At 43.0% G+C, this 17,709-nt stretch overlaps 1 protein-coding gene across 1 annotated transcript in view; it reads left to right on the top strand.

Moving 5' to 3' along the window:
• The window catches only part of TTN (titin), a 285,964-nt gene that overhangs the window by 235,962 nt on the left and 32,293 nt on the right, over window positions 1-17,709 (top strand). Inside the window, exon 288 of the mRNA XM_082466160.1 lies at window positions 42-17,147. Within this exon, the coding sequence (XP_082322286.1) occupies window positions 42-17,147 (17,106 nt within the window). The remainder of the gene's footprint in view (window positions 1-41; window positions 17,148-17,709) is intronic.

Raw genomic sequence — 17,709 nt, 5'->3', positions numbered from 1 at the left:
GCCAAACCCTTAACACTTTTGTGCCTTTGTTTCCTTTTCAGATCCCCCAGGACCACCCTCAAATGCACGTGTCACTGATACCACCAAGAAATCTGCTTCTTTGGCATGGGGCAAGCCTCATTATGACGGTGGGCTTGAAATCACTGGCTATGTCGTAGAGCATCAAAAAGTAGGAGATGATGCCTGGATAAAGGATACGACAGGAACCGCCCTCAGAATCACCGAGTTTGTCATTCCTGATCTTCAGACTAAAGAAAAATACAATTTTAGAATCAGTGCCATCAACGATGCAGGTGTTGGGGAGCCAGCAGTGATTTCAAATGTTGAAATTGTAGAACGGGAGATGGCTCCTGATTTCGAACTAGATGCTGAGCTTCGAAGAACCCTTGTTGTGAGAGCAGGACTCAGTATTAGAATATTTGTGCCCATTAAAGGTCGTCCTGCTCCTGAAGTGACATGGACCAAAGATGATATCAACCTTAAAAACCGAGCTAACATTGAAAGTACAGAGTCGTTCACGCTCCTGATCATCCCAGAATGTAACAGATATGACACCGGTAAATTTGTGATGACCATTGAAAACCCCGCTGGGAAGAAAAGTGGTTTCGTTAACGTCAGAGTCTTGGATACACCAGGACCTGTCCTTAACCTGAGGCCTACTGACATCACAAAGGAGAGTGTCACCCTGCACTGGGACCTCCCGCTGATAGATGGGGGCTCACATATAACAAACTACATTGTGGAGAAACGAGAAGCAACACGGAAATCTTACTCCACGGTCACCACTAAGTGCCATAAATGCACATACAAAGTTACTGGCTTGTCTGAAGGATGTGAATACTTCTTCAGAGTGATGGCAGAAAATGAGTATGGAACTGGTGAGCCGACAGAAACAAAAGAGCCTGTAAAAGCCTCCGAAGCACCATCACCACCAGACAGTCTTAACATTATGGACATAACTAAGAGTACAGTCAGCCTGGTGTGGCCTAAACCCAAGCACGATGGTGGCAGTAAGATCACTGGCTATGTGATTGAAGCCCAAAGAAAAGGCTCTGACCAGTGGACCCACATCACAACCGTGAAGGGGTTAGAATGTGTTGTGAAGAATCTAACTGAAGGGGAAGAATATACCTTCCAAGTGATGGCAGTGAACAGTGCAGGGAGAAGTGCCCCTAGAGAAAGCCGACCCGTCGTTGTCAAGGAGCAGACAATGCTTCCAGAATTGGATCTCCATGGCATTTATCAAAAATTAGTCATTGCTAAAGCTGGTGACAACATCAAAGTTGAAATTCCAGTGCTAGGTCGACCAAAGCCCACAGTTACATGGAAGAAAGGAGACCAGATTCTTAAACAGACCCAGAGAGTTAATTTTGAAAACACAGCAACTTCAACCATCTTAAATATCAACGAGTGTGTAAGAAGCGATAGTGGGCCCTACCCATTAACAGCAAGGAACATTGTGGGAGAGGTTGGTGATGTCATCACCATTCAAGTCCACGATATCCCAGGGCCACCTACTGGACCAATCAAATTTGATGAAGTTTCGTCTGATTTTGTCACCTTCTCTTGGGACCCACCTGAGAACGATGGAGGTGTACCCATAAGCAACTATGTAGTAGAAATGCGACAGACTGACAGTACCACATGGGTTGAGTTAGCAACCACTGTTATACGCACTACCTACAAAGCCACTCACCTTACTACCGGAGTGGAGTATCAATTCCGGGTAAAAGCTCAAAACAGATACGGAGTTGGACCAGGCATCACATCAGCATCCGTAGTTGCCAACTATCCATTTAAGGTTCCTGGGCCTCCTGGTACCCCTCAGGTAACTGCAGTTACCAAGGATTCAATAACAATCAGCTGGCATGAGCCTCTTACTGATGGTGGAAGCCCCATTTTAGGATACCACATTGAAAGAAAAGAACGAAGTAGTATTCTCTGGCAGACTGTGAGCAAAGCATTAGTACCAGGCAACATTTTCAAATCAAGTGGACTTACAGATGGTATTGCTTATGAATTCCGAGTGATCGCAGAAAACATGGCTGGCAAAAGCAAGCCGAGCAAGCCATCTGAACCTGTGTTAGCTTTGGATCCCATTGACCAACCTGGGAAACCGGTTCCTCTCAATATTACTAGACACACAGTGACCCTTAAATGGGCTAAGCCTGAATATACTGGAGGCTTTAAAATTACCAGTTATATAGTTGAAAAGAGAGATTTTCCTAATGGACGGTGGCTGAAAGCCAACTTCAGCAACATTTTGGAGAATGAATTTACAGTCAGCGGACTAACAGAAGATGCCGCATATGAATTCCGCGTGATTGCCAAAAATGCTGCTGGTGCTATTAGCCCACCATCTGAGCCATCAGATGCTGTCACATGCAGGGACGACATCGAAGCACCAAGGATAATGGTGGATATCAAATTTAAGGACACAATTATAATAAAAGCAGGTGAAGCATTCAAGCTGGAAGCTGATGTTTCAGGTCGCCCACCTCCAACAATGGAATGGACCAAAGATGGAAAGGAGCTTGAAAACACAGCAAAATTAGAAATTAAAGTGGCAGATTTCTCTACTAATCTGGTAAACAAGGAATCACTAAGAAGGGATGGCGGTGCCTATACCCTTACAGCAACCAATCCTGGTGGTTTTGCTAAACATATTTTCAATGTCAAAGTTCTTGACAGACCAGGCCCACCTGAAGGACCTTTAGATGTATCTGAAGTGACATCAGAAAAATGTGTATTGTCATGGTTGCCTCCACTGGACGATGGAGGTGCCAAAATTGACCATTATGTAGTTCAGAAACGTGAAACCAGCAGACTGGCATGGACAAATGTAGCTTCAGAAGTCCAAGTAACAAGACTAAAGGTCACTAAACTTTTAAAAGGCAATGAATACATATTCCGTGTGATGGCTGTAAATAAATATGGAGTTGGAGAGCCACTGGAATCAGAGCCTGTGCTTGCACTGGATCCTTATGGACCTCCTGAACCACCCAAAAATCCTGAAGTTACAACTATTACTAAAGATTCCATGGTTGTCTGCTGGGGACATCCTGACTCTGATGGCGGCAGCGAAATCATCAATTATATTGTGGAACGGCGTGATAAAGCTGGCCAACGCTGGGTGAAATGCAACAAAAAGACTCTTACTGATTTAAGATATAAAGTGTCTGGACTGACAGAAGGACATGAATATGAGTTCCGGATCATGGCTGAGAACGCTGCTGGAATCAGCACACCGAGTGCTACCAGTCCATTTTATAAAGCTTGTGATGCTGTGTTTAAACCCGGCCCGCCAGGTAACCCACGTGTTCTAGATACAAGCAGATCATCCATTTCAATTGCTTGGAACAAACCTATCTATGATGGTGGTTCCGAAATCACTGGGTATATGGTTGAGATCGCCCTGCCAGAAGAAGATGAATGGCATATTGTCACTCCACCAGCCGGGCTCAAGGCAACTTCTTACACTATCACCAACCTCACAGAGAACCAGGAATATAAAATCCGCATCTATGCCATGAATTCTGAAGGCATTGGGGAACCTGCACTTGTTCCTGGAACTCCAAAGGCTGAAGACAGGATGCTGCCTCCAGAGATTGAACTGGACGCTGAACTGCGCAAAGTTGTTACCATAAGAGCTTGTTGTACCCTGAGACTTTTTGTTCCAATCAAAGGAAGGCCAGTACCTGAGGTGAAGTGGACCCGGGAACACGGAGAATCTTTAGATAAAGCTAGCATTGAGTCCACAAGCTCTTACACCCTGCTTATCGTTGGAAACGTAAACAGATTCGACAGTGGCAAATACATACTAACTATAGAAAACAGCTCAGGCAGCAAGTCTGCATTTGTCAGTGTCAGAGTACTGGATACACCAGGCCCTCCACAGGATCTGAAGGTAAAGGAGGTCACTAAGACATCTGTCACACTGACATGGGAGCCTCCTCTTCTTGACGGAGGTTCAAAAATAAGTAACTATATTGTTGAAAAGCGGGAATCAACAAGGAAAGCATATTCAACTGTTGCAACAAATTGCCACAAGACTTCCTGGAAGGTAGACCAGCTTCAAGAAGGCTGTAATTACTACTTCAGGGTTCTCGCTGAAAATGAATATGGCATCGGGCTGCCTGCTGAAACCGCAGAATCTGTGAAAGCATCAGAACGACCTCTTCCTCCAGGAAAAATAACTTTGGTGGACGTCGCAAGAAATAGCGTGTCACTCTCTTGGGAGAAACCTGAGCATGATGGAGGCAGCCGAATTCTAGGCTACACTGTAGAGATGCAGAGCAAAGGCAGTGACAAATGGGTCACATGTGCCACAGTCAAAGTCACCGAAGCCACTATTACTGGATTAATTCAGGGTGAAGAATACTCTTTCCGTGTTTCAGCTCAGAATGAGAAGGGCATCAGCGATCCAAGACAACTGAGTGTGCCAGTAGTTGCCAAGGATCTTGTCATTCTACCAGCCTTCAAACTCCTGTTCAATACTTTCACTGTACTGGCAGGTGAAGATCTGAAAGTCGATGTTCCATTCATTGGACGCCCTACGCCAACTGCAACCTGGCATAAAGATGATGTACCACTGAAGCAGACAACCAGAGTAAATGCAGAGAGCACAGAAAATAACTCACTACTGACAATAAAGGAAGCCTGCCGAGAAGATGTGGGACATTACGTAGTTAAACTGACTAACTCAGCCGGTGAAGCTACTGAAACCCTTAATGTTATTGTTCTTGACAAACCAGGGCCTCCAACGGGACCAGTTAAAATGGATGAAGTGACAGCTGATAGTATCACTTTCTCCTGGGGCCCACCTAAGTATGATGGTGGAAGCTCTATCAATAATTACATTGTAGAAAAACGGGACACTTCCACAACCACCTGGCAAATTGTGTCGGCTACTGTTGCAAGGACAACAATAAAAGCTTGCAGGTTAAAGACTGGATGTGAATATCAGTTTAGGATTGCAGCTGAAAACAGATATGGAAAGAGTACCTACCTCAATTCAGAGCCTACTGTAGCCCAGTATCCATTCAAAGTTCCTGGTCCTCCTGGCACACCGTTCGTAACGCTCTCCTCCAAGGACAGTATGGAAGTACAATGGAACGAGCCAGTCAGTGATGGAGGCAGCAAAGTCACTGGCTATCATCTAGAACGCAAGGAGAGAAATAGCATCCTCTGGGTTAAGTTGAATAAGACACCCATTCCTCAAACCAAGTTTAAAACAACTGGCCTCGACGAAGGCATTGAATATGAATTTAGAGTCTCCGCAGAGAACATCGTGGGCATCGGCAAGCCAAGTAAAGTGTCAGAAAGCTACGTCGCCCGTGATCCATGTGATCCACCAGGAAGGCCAGAGCCAATCATTGTCACAAGGAATTCTGTGACTCTTCAGTGGAAGAAACCCACATATGATGGTGGAAGCAAGGTCACTGGTTATATTGTTGAGAAGAAAGAACTGCCCGAGGGCCGCTGGATGAAAGCCAGTTTTACAAATGTCATTGACACTCAGTTTGAAGTAACTGGCCTAGCTGAAGATCACAGATACGAGTTCCGGGTCATAGCTCGAAATGCTGCAGGAGTGTTTAGTGAGCCTTCAGAAAGCACAGGAGCAATAACAGCAAGAGATGAGGTAGAACCACCACGAATTCGTATGGATCCAAAATACAAAGACACAATTGTGGTTCACGCTGGTGAGTTATTCAACATTGACGCAGATATTTATGGCAAACCAGTACCAACCACTCAGTGGCTAAAAGGTGATCAGGAGCTTTCAAATACAGCTCGATTAGAAATAAAGAGCACTGATTTTGCCACCAGTCTCAATGTAAAGGATGCAATACGTGTTGACAGTGGAAATTACATACTGAAAGCCAAAAATGTTGCAGGAGAGATATCAGTCACTGTAAATGTCAAAGTTCTTGACAGACCAGGGCCACCTGAAGGACCTATTGTTATATCAGGAGTTACAGCAGAAAAATGCACACTCGCTTGGAAACCCCCACTACAAGATGGTGGGAGTGATATCATAAATTATATTGTGGAAAAGAGAGAAACCAGCCGCTTGGTTTGGACTGTGGTTGATGCCAACGTGCAAACTCTCAGCTGCAAGCTTACTAAGCTTCTTGAAGGCAATGAATATATCTTCCGTATAATGGCTGTCAACAGATATGGTGTTGGCGAACCTCTTGAATCTGAGCCAGTAATTGCCAAGAATCCATTTGTAGTGCCAGATGCACCAAAAGCTCCAAAAATCACAGCGGTGACCAAGGACTCAATGGTTGTTGTATGGGAAAGGCCAGCATCTGATGGTGGCAGTGAAATTCTTGGATATGTTCTTGAAAAACGGGATAAAGAGGGCATCAGATGGACAAGATGCCATAAACGTCTGATTGGCGAACTGCGCTTGAGAGTAACTGGACTCTTAGAAAATCACAATTATGAATTCAGGGTCTCAGCTGAGAATGCTGCTGGACTCAGTGAACCAAGCCCACCTTCTGCTTACCAAAAGGCTTGTGATCCTATTTATAAACCAGGACCTCCAAACAATCCCAAAGTCATTGATATTACCAGATCTTCCGTCTTCCTTTCTTGGGGCAAACCAATATATGATGGTGGCTGTGAAATCCAAGGATACATTGTTGAAAAATGTGACGTGAGTGTTGGTGAATGGACAATGTGCACTCCACCGACTGGAATCAATAAAACAAATATAGAAGTCGAGAAGCTGCTGGAAAAGCATGAGTACAACTTCCGTATCTGTGCTGTTAACAAAGCTGGAGTTGGAGAACATGCCGATGTCCCTGGACCTATTATAGTTGAAGAAAAATTGGAAGCACCAGACATTGATCTTGACCTAGAACTAAGGAAAATTATAAATATAAGGGCAGGTGGCTCCTTAAGGTTATTTGTTCCTATTAGAGGTCGTCCTACACCAGAAGTTAAATGGGGAAAGGTGGATGGTGAAATCCGAGACGCAGCTATAATTGACAGCACTAGCAGCTTCACCTCTCTTGTTCTTGACAATGTCAACCGATATGATAGTGGAAAATATACTCTCACGTTAGAAAACAGCAGTGGGACAAAGACTGCCTTTGTTACTGTGAGAGTCCTGGACACACCAAGTCCACCTGTTAATCTGAAAGTCACAGAAATCACCAAAGACTCAGTATCAATTACATGGGAACCTCCTTTGTTGGATGGGGGATCCAAAATTAAAAACTACATTGTTGAGAAACGTGAAGCCACAAGGAAATCATACGCTGCAGTTGTAACAAACTGCCATAAGAATTCTTGGAAAATCGATCAACTCCAAGAAGGCTGCAGTTACTACTTTAGAGTCACAGCTGAGAACGAATATGGTATTGGCCTTCCCGCCCACACTGATGATCCAATTAAGGTTGCAGAAGTCCCACAACCTCCAGGAAAAATAACTGTGGATGATGTCACCAGAAACAGTGTCTCTTTGAGTTGGACAAAGCCTGAACATGATGGCGGCAGTAAAATCATTCAGTATATTGTGGAAATGCAAGCTAAACACCATGAGAAATGGTCAGAGTGTGCTCGAGTCAAGTCCCTTGAAGCCGTAATTACCAACCTAACTCAGGGAGAAGAATACCTTTTTAGAGTTGTGGCTGCAAATGAAAAGGGAAGAAGTGATCCTAGGTCTCTTGCAGTTCCAATAGTTGCCAAAGATCTGGTCATTGAGCCAGATGTAAGACCTGCATTTAACAATTATAGTGTACAGGTTGGCCAAGATTTGAAAATAGAAGTGCCAATTTCTGGACGTCCTAAGCCAACCATTACCTGGACTAAAGACGGTCTTCCACTGAAGCAGACTACAAGAATCAATGTTACTGATTCACTTGACCTCACCATACTCAGTATTAAAGAAACTCATAAGGATGACAGTGGACACTATGGAATCACAGTTGCTAATGTTGTTGGTCAGAAGACAGCATCCATCGAAATTATAACCCTAGATAAGCCTGATCCTCCAAAAGGACCTGTTAAATTTGATGAAGTCAGTGCTGAAAGTATTACCTTATCTTGGGAACCTCCATTATATACAGGGGGCTGCCAGATCACTAACTACATAGTTCAGAAAAGAGATACAACCACCACAGTATGGGATGTTGTTTCTGCTACTGTTGCCAGAACTACACTCAAAGTGACCAAACTGAAGACTGGTACAGAATACCAATTCAGAATATTCGCTGAAAACAGATATGGACAAAGCTTTGCCTTGGAATCTGAGCCAATTGTAGCTCAATATCCCTACAAAGTACCAGGTCCTCCAGGCACACCATTTGTCACAGCCATTTCCAAAGACTCCATGCTTATAGAGTGGCATGAACCAATCAATAACGGTGGAAGTCCAATCATAGGTTACCACCTTGAGAGAAAGGAAAGAAATAGTATTTTGTGGACAAAGGTCAACAAAACTATTATTCATGACACCCAGTTTAAAGCACTCAATCTTGAAGAAGGCATTGGATATGAATTCAGAGTTTATGCTGAAAATATTGTTGGTATAGGCAAAGCAAGCAAGAATTCTGAATGCTATGTAGCCAGAGATCCCTGTGACCCACCAGGAACCCCAGAAGCAATAATAGTTAAAAGACATGAAATCACTTTACAATGGACCAAACCAGCATATGATGGTGGAAGTATGATTACGGGTTACATTGTAGAGAAACGTGATTTGCCTGAGGGTCGTTGGATGAAAGCCAGCTTCACAAACGTCATTGAAACTCAATTTACTGTGTCAGGTCTTACTGAAGATCAAAGATATGAATTCAGAGTCATTGCAAAGAATGCAGCTGGTACAATAAGCAAACCCTCTGACAGTACTGGACCGATAACTGCCAAGGATGAGGTCGAACTCCCAAGAATTTCAATGGATCCAAAATTCAGAGACACAATTGTGGTAAATGCTGGAGAAACATTCAGGCTTGAAGCTGATGTCCACGGAAAGCCGCTACCTACCATTGAGTGGTTAAGAGGAGATAAGGAAATTGAAGAATCTGCTAGATGTGAAATAAAGAACACAGATTTCAAGGCTTTACTTATTGTAAAGGATGCCATTAGAATTGATGGTGGACAGTATATTTTAAGAGCTTCCAATGTTGCAGGTTCTAAGTCATTCCCAGTGAATGTAAAAGTGTTAGATAGACCAGGACCTCCAGAAGGGCCAGTCCAGGTTACCGGAGTCACCGCTGAAAAATGCACATTAACATGGTTTCCACCACTTCAAGATGGTGGCAGCAACATTTCTCACTATGTTGTTGAAAAGAGAGAAACAAGTCGGCTTGCCTGGACTGTTGTTGCTTCAGAGGTTGTAACCGATTCTCTGAAAGTTACCAAACTCTTAGAAGGGAATGAATATATTTTCCGTATAATGGCTGTCAACAAATACGGTGTTGGAGAGCCTTTGGAATCTGCACCAGTACTCATGAAAAATCCATTTGTGCTTCCTGGACCACCAAAAAGCCTGGAAGTCACAAACGTTGCCAAGGACTCCATGACCATCTGTTGGAACCGTCCAGATAGTGATGGTGGAAGTGAGATTATTGGCTACATTGTAGAAAAAAGAGACAAAAGTGGCATTAGGTGGATAAAATGTAATAAACGCCGCATTACAGATTTGCGTCTAAGAGTAACAGGATTAACAGAAGATCATGAGTATGAATTCAGAGTCTCTGCAGAAAACGCTGCTGGAGTTGGAGAACCAAGTCTAGCTACAGTTTATTACAAGGCTTGCGATCCGGTGTTCAAACCTGGCCCCCCCATCAATGCACACACTGTAGACACCACTAAAAATTCAATTACAATTGCCTGGGGTAAACCCATCTACGATGGTGGCAGTGAGATCCTGGGATATGTAGTAGAAATCTGTAAAGCAGATGAAGAAGAATGGCAAATAGTTACTCCACAGACTGGCCTGAGGGCCACTCGATTTGAAATTTCAAGACTCACTGAACACCAGGAGTATAAAATACGAGTCTGTGCCCTCAATAAAGTTGGTTTAGGTGAGGCTACATCAGTTCCTGGTACTGTGAAACCAGAAGATAAACTCGAAGCACCTGAACTTGACCTTGACTCTGAATTAAGGAAAGGAATTGTTGTAAGAGCTGGTGGATCTGTCAGAATTCACATTCCATTCAAAGGTCGCCCAACACCTGAGATCACTTGGTCTCGAGAGGAAGGTGAATTCACAGATAAGGTCCAAACTGAAAAAGCAGAAAACTATACCCAACTATCAATAGATAACTGTGATAGAAATGATGCTGGAAAATATACTCTCAAGCTGGAAAACAGCAGTGGATCTAAATCTGCCTTTGTAACTGTGAAAGTTCTTGACACCCCAGGACCACCACAGAATTTGGCAGTCAAAGAAGTGAGAAAAGATTTTGTCCTTCTGATATGGGAACCACCCATCATCGATGGGGGTGCAAAGGTCAAGAACTATGTTATTGACAAACGTGAGTCAACCAAAAAAGCATATGCTAACGTGAGTAATAAATGCAGCAAAACAAGCTTTAAAGTTGAGAATCTTACAGAAGGAGCCATGTACTACTTTAGAGTAATGGCTGAAAATGAATTTGGAGTTGGTGTTCCAGTGGAAACCACTGATGCTGTGAAAGCAGCTGAGCCTCCTTCCCCACCAGGAAAGGTCACACTCACTGACGTGTCCCAGACTAGTGCATCGCTGATGTGGGAGAAACCTGAACATGATGGTGGTAGCAGAATCCTGGGGTATGTTGTTGAAATGCAGCCCAAAGGAACAGAAAAATGGAGTGTTGTGGCCGAATCCAAAGTCTGCAGTGCAGTTGTTACTGGTTTGAGTTCTGGACAAGAATATCAGTTCCGTGTCAAGGCTTACAACGAGAAAGGAAAAAGCGATCCAAGAGTGCTTGGTGTTCCTGTCATAGCCAAGGACTTGACTATACAGCCTAGTTTTAAGTTACCATTTAACACATATAGTGTCCAAGCTGGAGAAGCTCTTAAAATCGAAATTCCTGTTATTGGCCGACCGAGACCTGAAATTTCATGGGTCAAAGATGGCGAGCCTCTTAAACAGACAACAAGAGTAAATGTTGAGGAAACAGCTACATCAACTGTTTTGCACATTATAGAAAGTAACAAAGATGACTTTGGAAAATACATCATAACAGCAACAAATAGTGCAGGTACGGCAACTGAAAATCTCAGCATTATCGTTTTGGAAAAGCCTGGACCTCCAGTTGGACCAGTTCGGTTTGATGAAGTTAGTGCAGACTTTGTGGTCATATCTTGGGAACCTCCAGCCTATACTGGTGGCTGCCAAATAAGCAACTACATTGTAGAGAAGCGAGATACAACTACCACCAGTTGGCACATGGTATCAGCAACAGTTGCAAGAACAACAATTAAAATAACCAAACTGAAAACAGGCACCGAGTACCAGTTTAGAATTTTTGCAGAAAACAGGTATGGAAAAAGTGCCCCCTTGGATTCTAAACCAGTTATTGTACAATATCCATTTAAAGAACCCGGGCCACCTGGCACTCCTTTTGTGACATCAGTCTCGAAAGATCAAATGCTTGTGCAGTGGCACGAGCCAGTTAATGATGGAGGCAGCAAAGTTACTGGCTACCATCTTGAACAGAAAGAAAAGAACAGCATTTTATGGGTCAAATTAAATAAGACTCCCATTCAAGACACCAAATTCAAAACAACTGGGCTTGATGAAGGCCTTGAGTATGAGTTCAAAGTTTCTGCTGAAAATATTGTTGGCGTCGGCAAGCCGAGCAAAGTGTCGGAATGCTTTGTTGCTCGTGATCCATGTGACCCACCAGGTCGCCCTGAAGCCATTGTTATTACAAGAAACAATGTCACGCTGAAATGGAAGAAACCTGCCTATGACGGTGGCAGCAGAATAACAGGTTATATTGTAGAAAAGAAAGATCTACCTGACGGCCGTTGGATGAAAGCCAGCTTTACTAATGTATTAGAAACTGAATATACAGTGAGTGGACTTGTAGAAGACCAAAGATATGAATTCAGAGTAATTGCAAGAAATGCAGCTGGCAACTTTAGTGAACCATCTGAAAGCACTGGCGCCATTACTGCAAGAGATGAAATTGATGCACCAAATGCCTCACTGGATCCCAGATATAAAGATGTCATCGTTGTTCATGCAGGAGAGACTTTTGTCCTTGAAGCTGATATCCGTGGCAAACCTATACCTGATATTGTTTGGTCAAAAGATGGAAAAGAGCTTGAAGAAACGGCTGCCAGAATGGAAATTAAGTCTACTATTCAGAAAACAACTCTTCTTGTCAGAGACTGTATACGTAGTGACGGAGGACAATATATCCTGAAACTCAGCAACGTGGGTGGTACAAAGTCTATACCAATCACTGTAAAGGTACTTGACAGGCCAGGGCCTCCTGAAGGGCCTCTGAAAGTTTCTGGAGTTACTGCTGAAAAATGTTACCTGGCATGGAACCCACCTTTACAAGATGGTGGTGCTAATATCTCACATTACATCATTGAAAAGAGAGAGACAAGCAGACTCTCCTGGACCCAGGTTTCAACTGAGGTACAGGCCCTTAACTACAAAGTCACTAAACTTCTTCCTGGTAATGAGTACATTTTCCGTGTCATGGCTGTGAATAAATATGGAATTGGAGAGCCTCTGGAATCTGAGCCTGTTGTAGCCTGTAATCCTTATAAACCACCAGGTCCTCCTTCGCCACCTGAAGCCTCAGCAATCGCCAAAGAGTCTATGGTCGTAACATGGGCACGCCCAGTGGATGATGGAGGTGCTGAAATCGAGGGCTACATTCTTGAAAAACGAGATAAGGAAGGCATTAGATGGACCAAGTGCAACAAGAAAACACTAACAGATCTTCGATTCAGGGTAACTGGCCTTACTGAAGGGCATTCCTATGAATTCCGAGTTGCTGCTGAAAATGCAGCTGGTGTGGGTGAACCTAGCGAGCCATCTGTTTTCTATCGTGCATGTGATGTTCTGTATCCACCAGGACCACCAAGTAATCTAAAAGTGACAGACACTTCCAGATCTTCTGTCTCCCTGGTGTGGAATAAGCCAATTTATGATGGCGGTGCTCCTGTTAAGGGCTATGTTGTTGAGGTCAAAGAAGCCACTGCTGACGAATGGACAACGTGCACTCCACCAACAGGATTACAAGGAAAGCAGTTCACCGTGACCAAGCTTAAAGAAAATACTGAATATAACTTCCGTATTTGTGCCATCAATTCTGAAGGCATAGGTGAACCTGCAACTATACCTGGTTCAGTTGTTGCTAAAGAGAGGCAAGAGCCACCAGAAATAGAACTGGATGCTGATCTCCGAAAAGTGGTCATTCTGCGTACGAGTGCTACTTTACGCTTATTTGTCACTATCAAAGGTCGACCAGAACCTGAAGTTAAATGGGAAAAGGCAGAAGGTGTTCTCACTGACCGGGCCCAGATTGAGGTGACCAGCTCATATACAATGCTGGTAATTGACAACGTTACCAGATTTGACAGTGGTCGGTATAATCTGACACTAGAAAATAACAGTGGCTCTAAAACTGCTTTTGTTAACGTCAGAGTTCTCGACTCACCAAGCGCCCCTGTGAATTTGACCATAGGAGAAGTGAAGAAAGATTCAGTGACACTGGCTTGGGAACCACCGCTTATTGATGGTGGAGCTAAGATTACGAACTACATCGTCGAAAAACGAGAAACTACAAGAAAAGTGTATGCTACTGTTACAAACAATTGCACAAAGAACACTTTTAAAATTGAAAACCTGCAAGAAGGATGTTCTTACTACTTCCGAGTCTTGGCTTCCAATGAATATGGGATTGGTTTGCCAGCTGAAACAACTGAACCTGTTAAAGTTTCTGAAACACCTCTCCCACCTGGAAGAGTAACTCTTGTTGATGTGACCCGTAACACAGCTACAATTAAGTGGGAGAGACCAGAAAGTGACGGTGGCAGCAAAATTACCGGTTATGTAGTTGAAATGCAGACCAAAGGGAGTGAAAAATGGAGCATCTGCACACAAGTTAAGACTCTAGAAGCAACTATATCTGGCCTAACCGCTGGAGAGGAGTATATCTTCAGGGTAGCTGCACTTAATGAAAAAGGAAAAAGTGATCCAAGACAACTTGGAGTGCCAGTAATTGCAAGAGATATTGAAATAAAGCCTTCAGTTGAGCTTCCTTTCAATACTTTCAATGTAAAGGCTAGAGACCAACTGAAGATTGATGTTCCATTTAAAGGAAGACCTCAACCTACTGTAAGCTGGAAAAAAGATGGTCAGACTCTTAAAGAGACAACTAGAGTAAATGTTTCTTCTTCAAAGACTGTAACATCACTAACAATTAAGGAAGCTTCAAAGGAAGATGTTGGAACTTATGAATTATGTGTTGCAAACAGTGCTGGATCCATAACAGTTCCTATTACTATAATTGTGCTTGACAAACCAGGACCTCCCGGACCTATACGTATTGATGAGGTTAGTTGTGACAATATAACCATTTCTTGGAATCCTCCAGAATATGATGGTGGCTGCCAGGTTAGCAATTACATCGTTGAAAAGAGAGAAACCTCTTCTACAACATGGCACATAGTTTCACAGGCAGTTGCAAGAACATCCATTAAAATAGTTCGTCTAGTAACAGGAAGTGAGTATCAGTTCCGCGTTTGTGCAGAAAACCGCTACGGAAAGAGCTCCTACAGTGCATCTTCAGCTGTAGTTGCAGAGTATCCATTCAGCCCCCCAGGTCCTCCTGGTACTCCTAAAGTTGTGCATGCCACAAAATCCACAATGTTGGTAACCTGGCAAGTGCCAGTTAATGATGGAGGAAGTCAAGTACTTGGCTATCACCTTGAGTATAAAGAAAGAAGCAGCATTCTTTGGTCAAAAGCAAATAAGAGCCTCATCACTGATACTCAAAGGAAAGTCTCCGGCCTTGAAGAAGGATTGATGTATGAGTATCGTGTATATGCTGAGACTATTGCTGGAATTGGTAAATGCAGTAAGTCTTGTGAACCAGTCCCTGCAAGAGACCCTTGTGACCCTCCTGGACAACCTGAAGTCACAAATATCACAAGGAAATCAGTGTCACTTAAATGGTCTAAACCACATTATGATGGTGGAGCTAAGATCACCGGATACATTGTTGAACGTAGAGAACTACCAGATGGCCGGTGGCTGAAGTGCAACTTTACTAGTGTACAAGAAACATACTTTGAAGTAACTGAACTTACTGAAGATCAGCGTTATGAATTCCGGGTTTTCGCAAGGAATGCTGCTGACTCAACTAGTGAGCCATCTGAATCCACTGGACCTATCACAGTTAAAGACGATGTTGAGGCTCCAAGAATTATGATGGATGTCAAGTTCCGAGATGTTATTGTTGTCAAAGCTGGAGAGGTCCTTAAGATAAATGCAGACATTGCAGGGCGACCTCTGCCAGTAATTTCCTGGGCCAAGGATGGTGTAGAAATTGAAGAGAGAGCAAGAACAGAAATTGTCTCAACGGACTACAATACTTTGCTAACAGTGAAAGACTGTGTCCGACGAGACTCTGGGCAGTATGTGCTAACACTGAAGAATGTTGCTGGAACTCGGTCTTTGGCAGTTAATTGCAAGGTACTTGATAAGCCTGGCCCACCAGCAGGACCACTTGAAATAACTGGCCTCACTGCTGAGAAATGCTCTGTTTCTTGGGGACCGCCCCAAGAAGATGGTGGCGCAGCTATCGACTATTACATTGTAGAAAAACGCGAGACAAGTCGCCTTGCTTGGACAATATGTGAAGGAGAGTTAAGGACAACATCCTGTAAAGTGACCAAGTTGCTCAAAGGCAATGAATACATCTTTAGAGTAACTGGTGTTAATAAATATGGTGTTGGTGAGCCCCTGGAGAGTGTGGCTGTAAAGGCACTAGATCCATTTACGGTTCCAAGTCCACCCACATCTTTGGAAATTACATCTGTGACCAAAGAGTTCATGACACTTTGCTGGGCAAGACCAGAGAGTGATGGAGGCAGTGAAATCTCTGGATACATAATTGAAAGGCGAGAGAAAAACAGCCTACGATGGTTGCGTGTAAACAAAAAACCAGTTTATGATCTGAGAGTGAAATCAACAGGACTTCGGGCAGGATGTGAATATGAGTATCGGGTATATGCAGAAAATGCTGCAGGCCTGAGCCTTCCAAGTGAAACCTCTCCCTTAATTCAGGCAGAAGATCCCGTGTTCTTACCATCTCCTCCATCCAAACCCAATATCATGGACTCAGGCAAGACCAATATAACTATTGGCTGGGTTAAGCCCTTATTTGATGGTGGGTCCCCAGTAACTGGATACACTGTAGAATTTAAAAAATCTGATGAAATTGACTGGAAAACTGCCATTCAGAACTTAAGGGGCACAGAATACACAATAAGTGGACTAACCACAGGAGCCGAATACATTTTCAGAATAAGATCTATCAATAAGGTCGGTGCTAGTGATCCCAGTGATAGCTCCGATCCCCAGATAGCAAAAGAAAGAGAAGAAGAACCTGTATTTGATCTTGACAGTGAAATGAAGAAGACCTTGATTGTCAAGGCCGGTGCCTCCTTTACCATGACTGTGCCTTTCCGAGGAAGACCAGTACCCAGTGTCTCCTGGAGCAAACCAGACACTGACCTCCGCACTAGAGCTTATATTGATTCCACAGACTCTCGTACATCACTGACTATTGAAAATGCCAATAGAAATGATTCTGGAAAATACACATTAACAATTCAGAATATTTTGAATGCTGCTTCACTGACCTTAGTTGTCAAAGTTTTAGATTCTCCTGGTCCTCCAGCCAATATTACTGTACATGATGTCACCAGAGAGTCTGCAGTGTTATCCTGGGATGTTCCTGAAAATGATGGTGGAGCACCAGTGAAGAATTACTACATAGAAAAACGGGAGGCCAGTAAGAAAGCATGGGTCTCAGTGACCAGCAACTGTAACCGCCTCTCCTACAAAATTACCAACTTACAAGAAGGGGCGATTTACTACTTCAGAGTCTCTGGAGAAAATGAGTTTGGTGTTGGTGTACCAGCTGAAACGAAGGAAGGAGTAAAAATAACAGGTATGTTTTAAGAACAAAGAAAAAACCTACATATCCATATTCATTTTCCTAGACTAGTGTGAATCATTTTAATTATTGTTTAATCTTAAATGCTTTTGGTTCACACCTCGAACAATTCATACTATAGCACAAAATGAAATCTTACTACTAGAGAAAGTTTTTCATTGATTAAAAAAAAGTAGAAATTTACATAGCTGGAGTTGGATAATGTATTCTGAATTCAAGTATAATTGAATTTGACTGCACATATATATATATAAACACATATAGTGTGTGTGCAGAAATTGTATGATAGTGTTTCTTACAAGATTGTTCATCTCATTCCTCATTTTTACACCCATGATAAATTTGGGATAAATTTAATCATTTTATTTGGTCATTTGACACTTACTTGATTTGAATGCTATGACATGCTATAACATAAGATGACAAAGCCTGGGAAAGTTTTGCTTGGCTCGGAAGCCAAACTGATCATATAAAAAGTAAGAAAGACTCAAATAAAAGTAACTCTGTGGCCTTCATTTAAAAATTTTTCTTCTCACAATGCAGGAAGAACACATGT

This window comes from Balaenoptera physalus, assembly GCF_965194825.1.
Source record: "Balaenoptera physalus genome assembly, chromosome: 6".
Lineage (NCBI taxonomy): Eukaryota > Metazoa > Chordata > Mammalia > Artiodactyla > Balaenopteridae > Balaenoptera > Balaenoptera physalus.
Note: the sequence above shows the minus strand (reverse complement) of the source record. Positions and strands in the feature narration are given on the sequence as shown.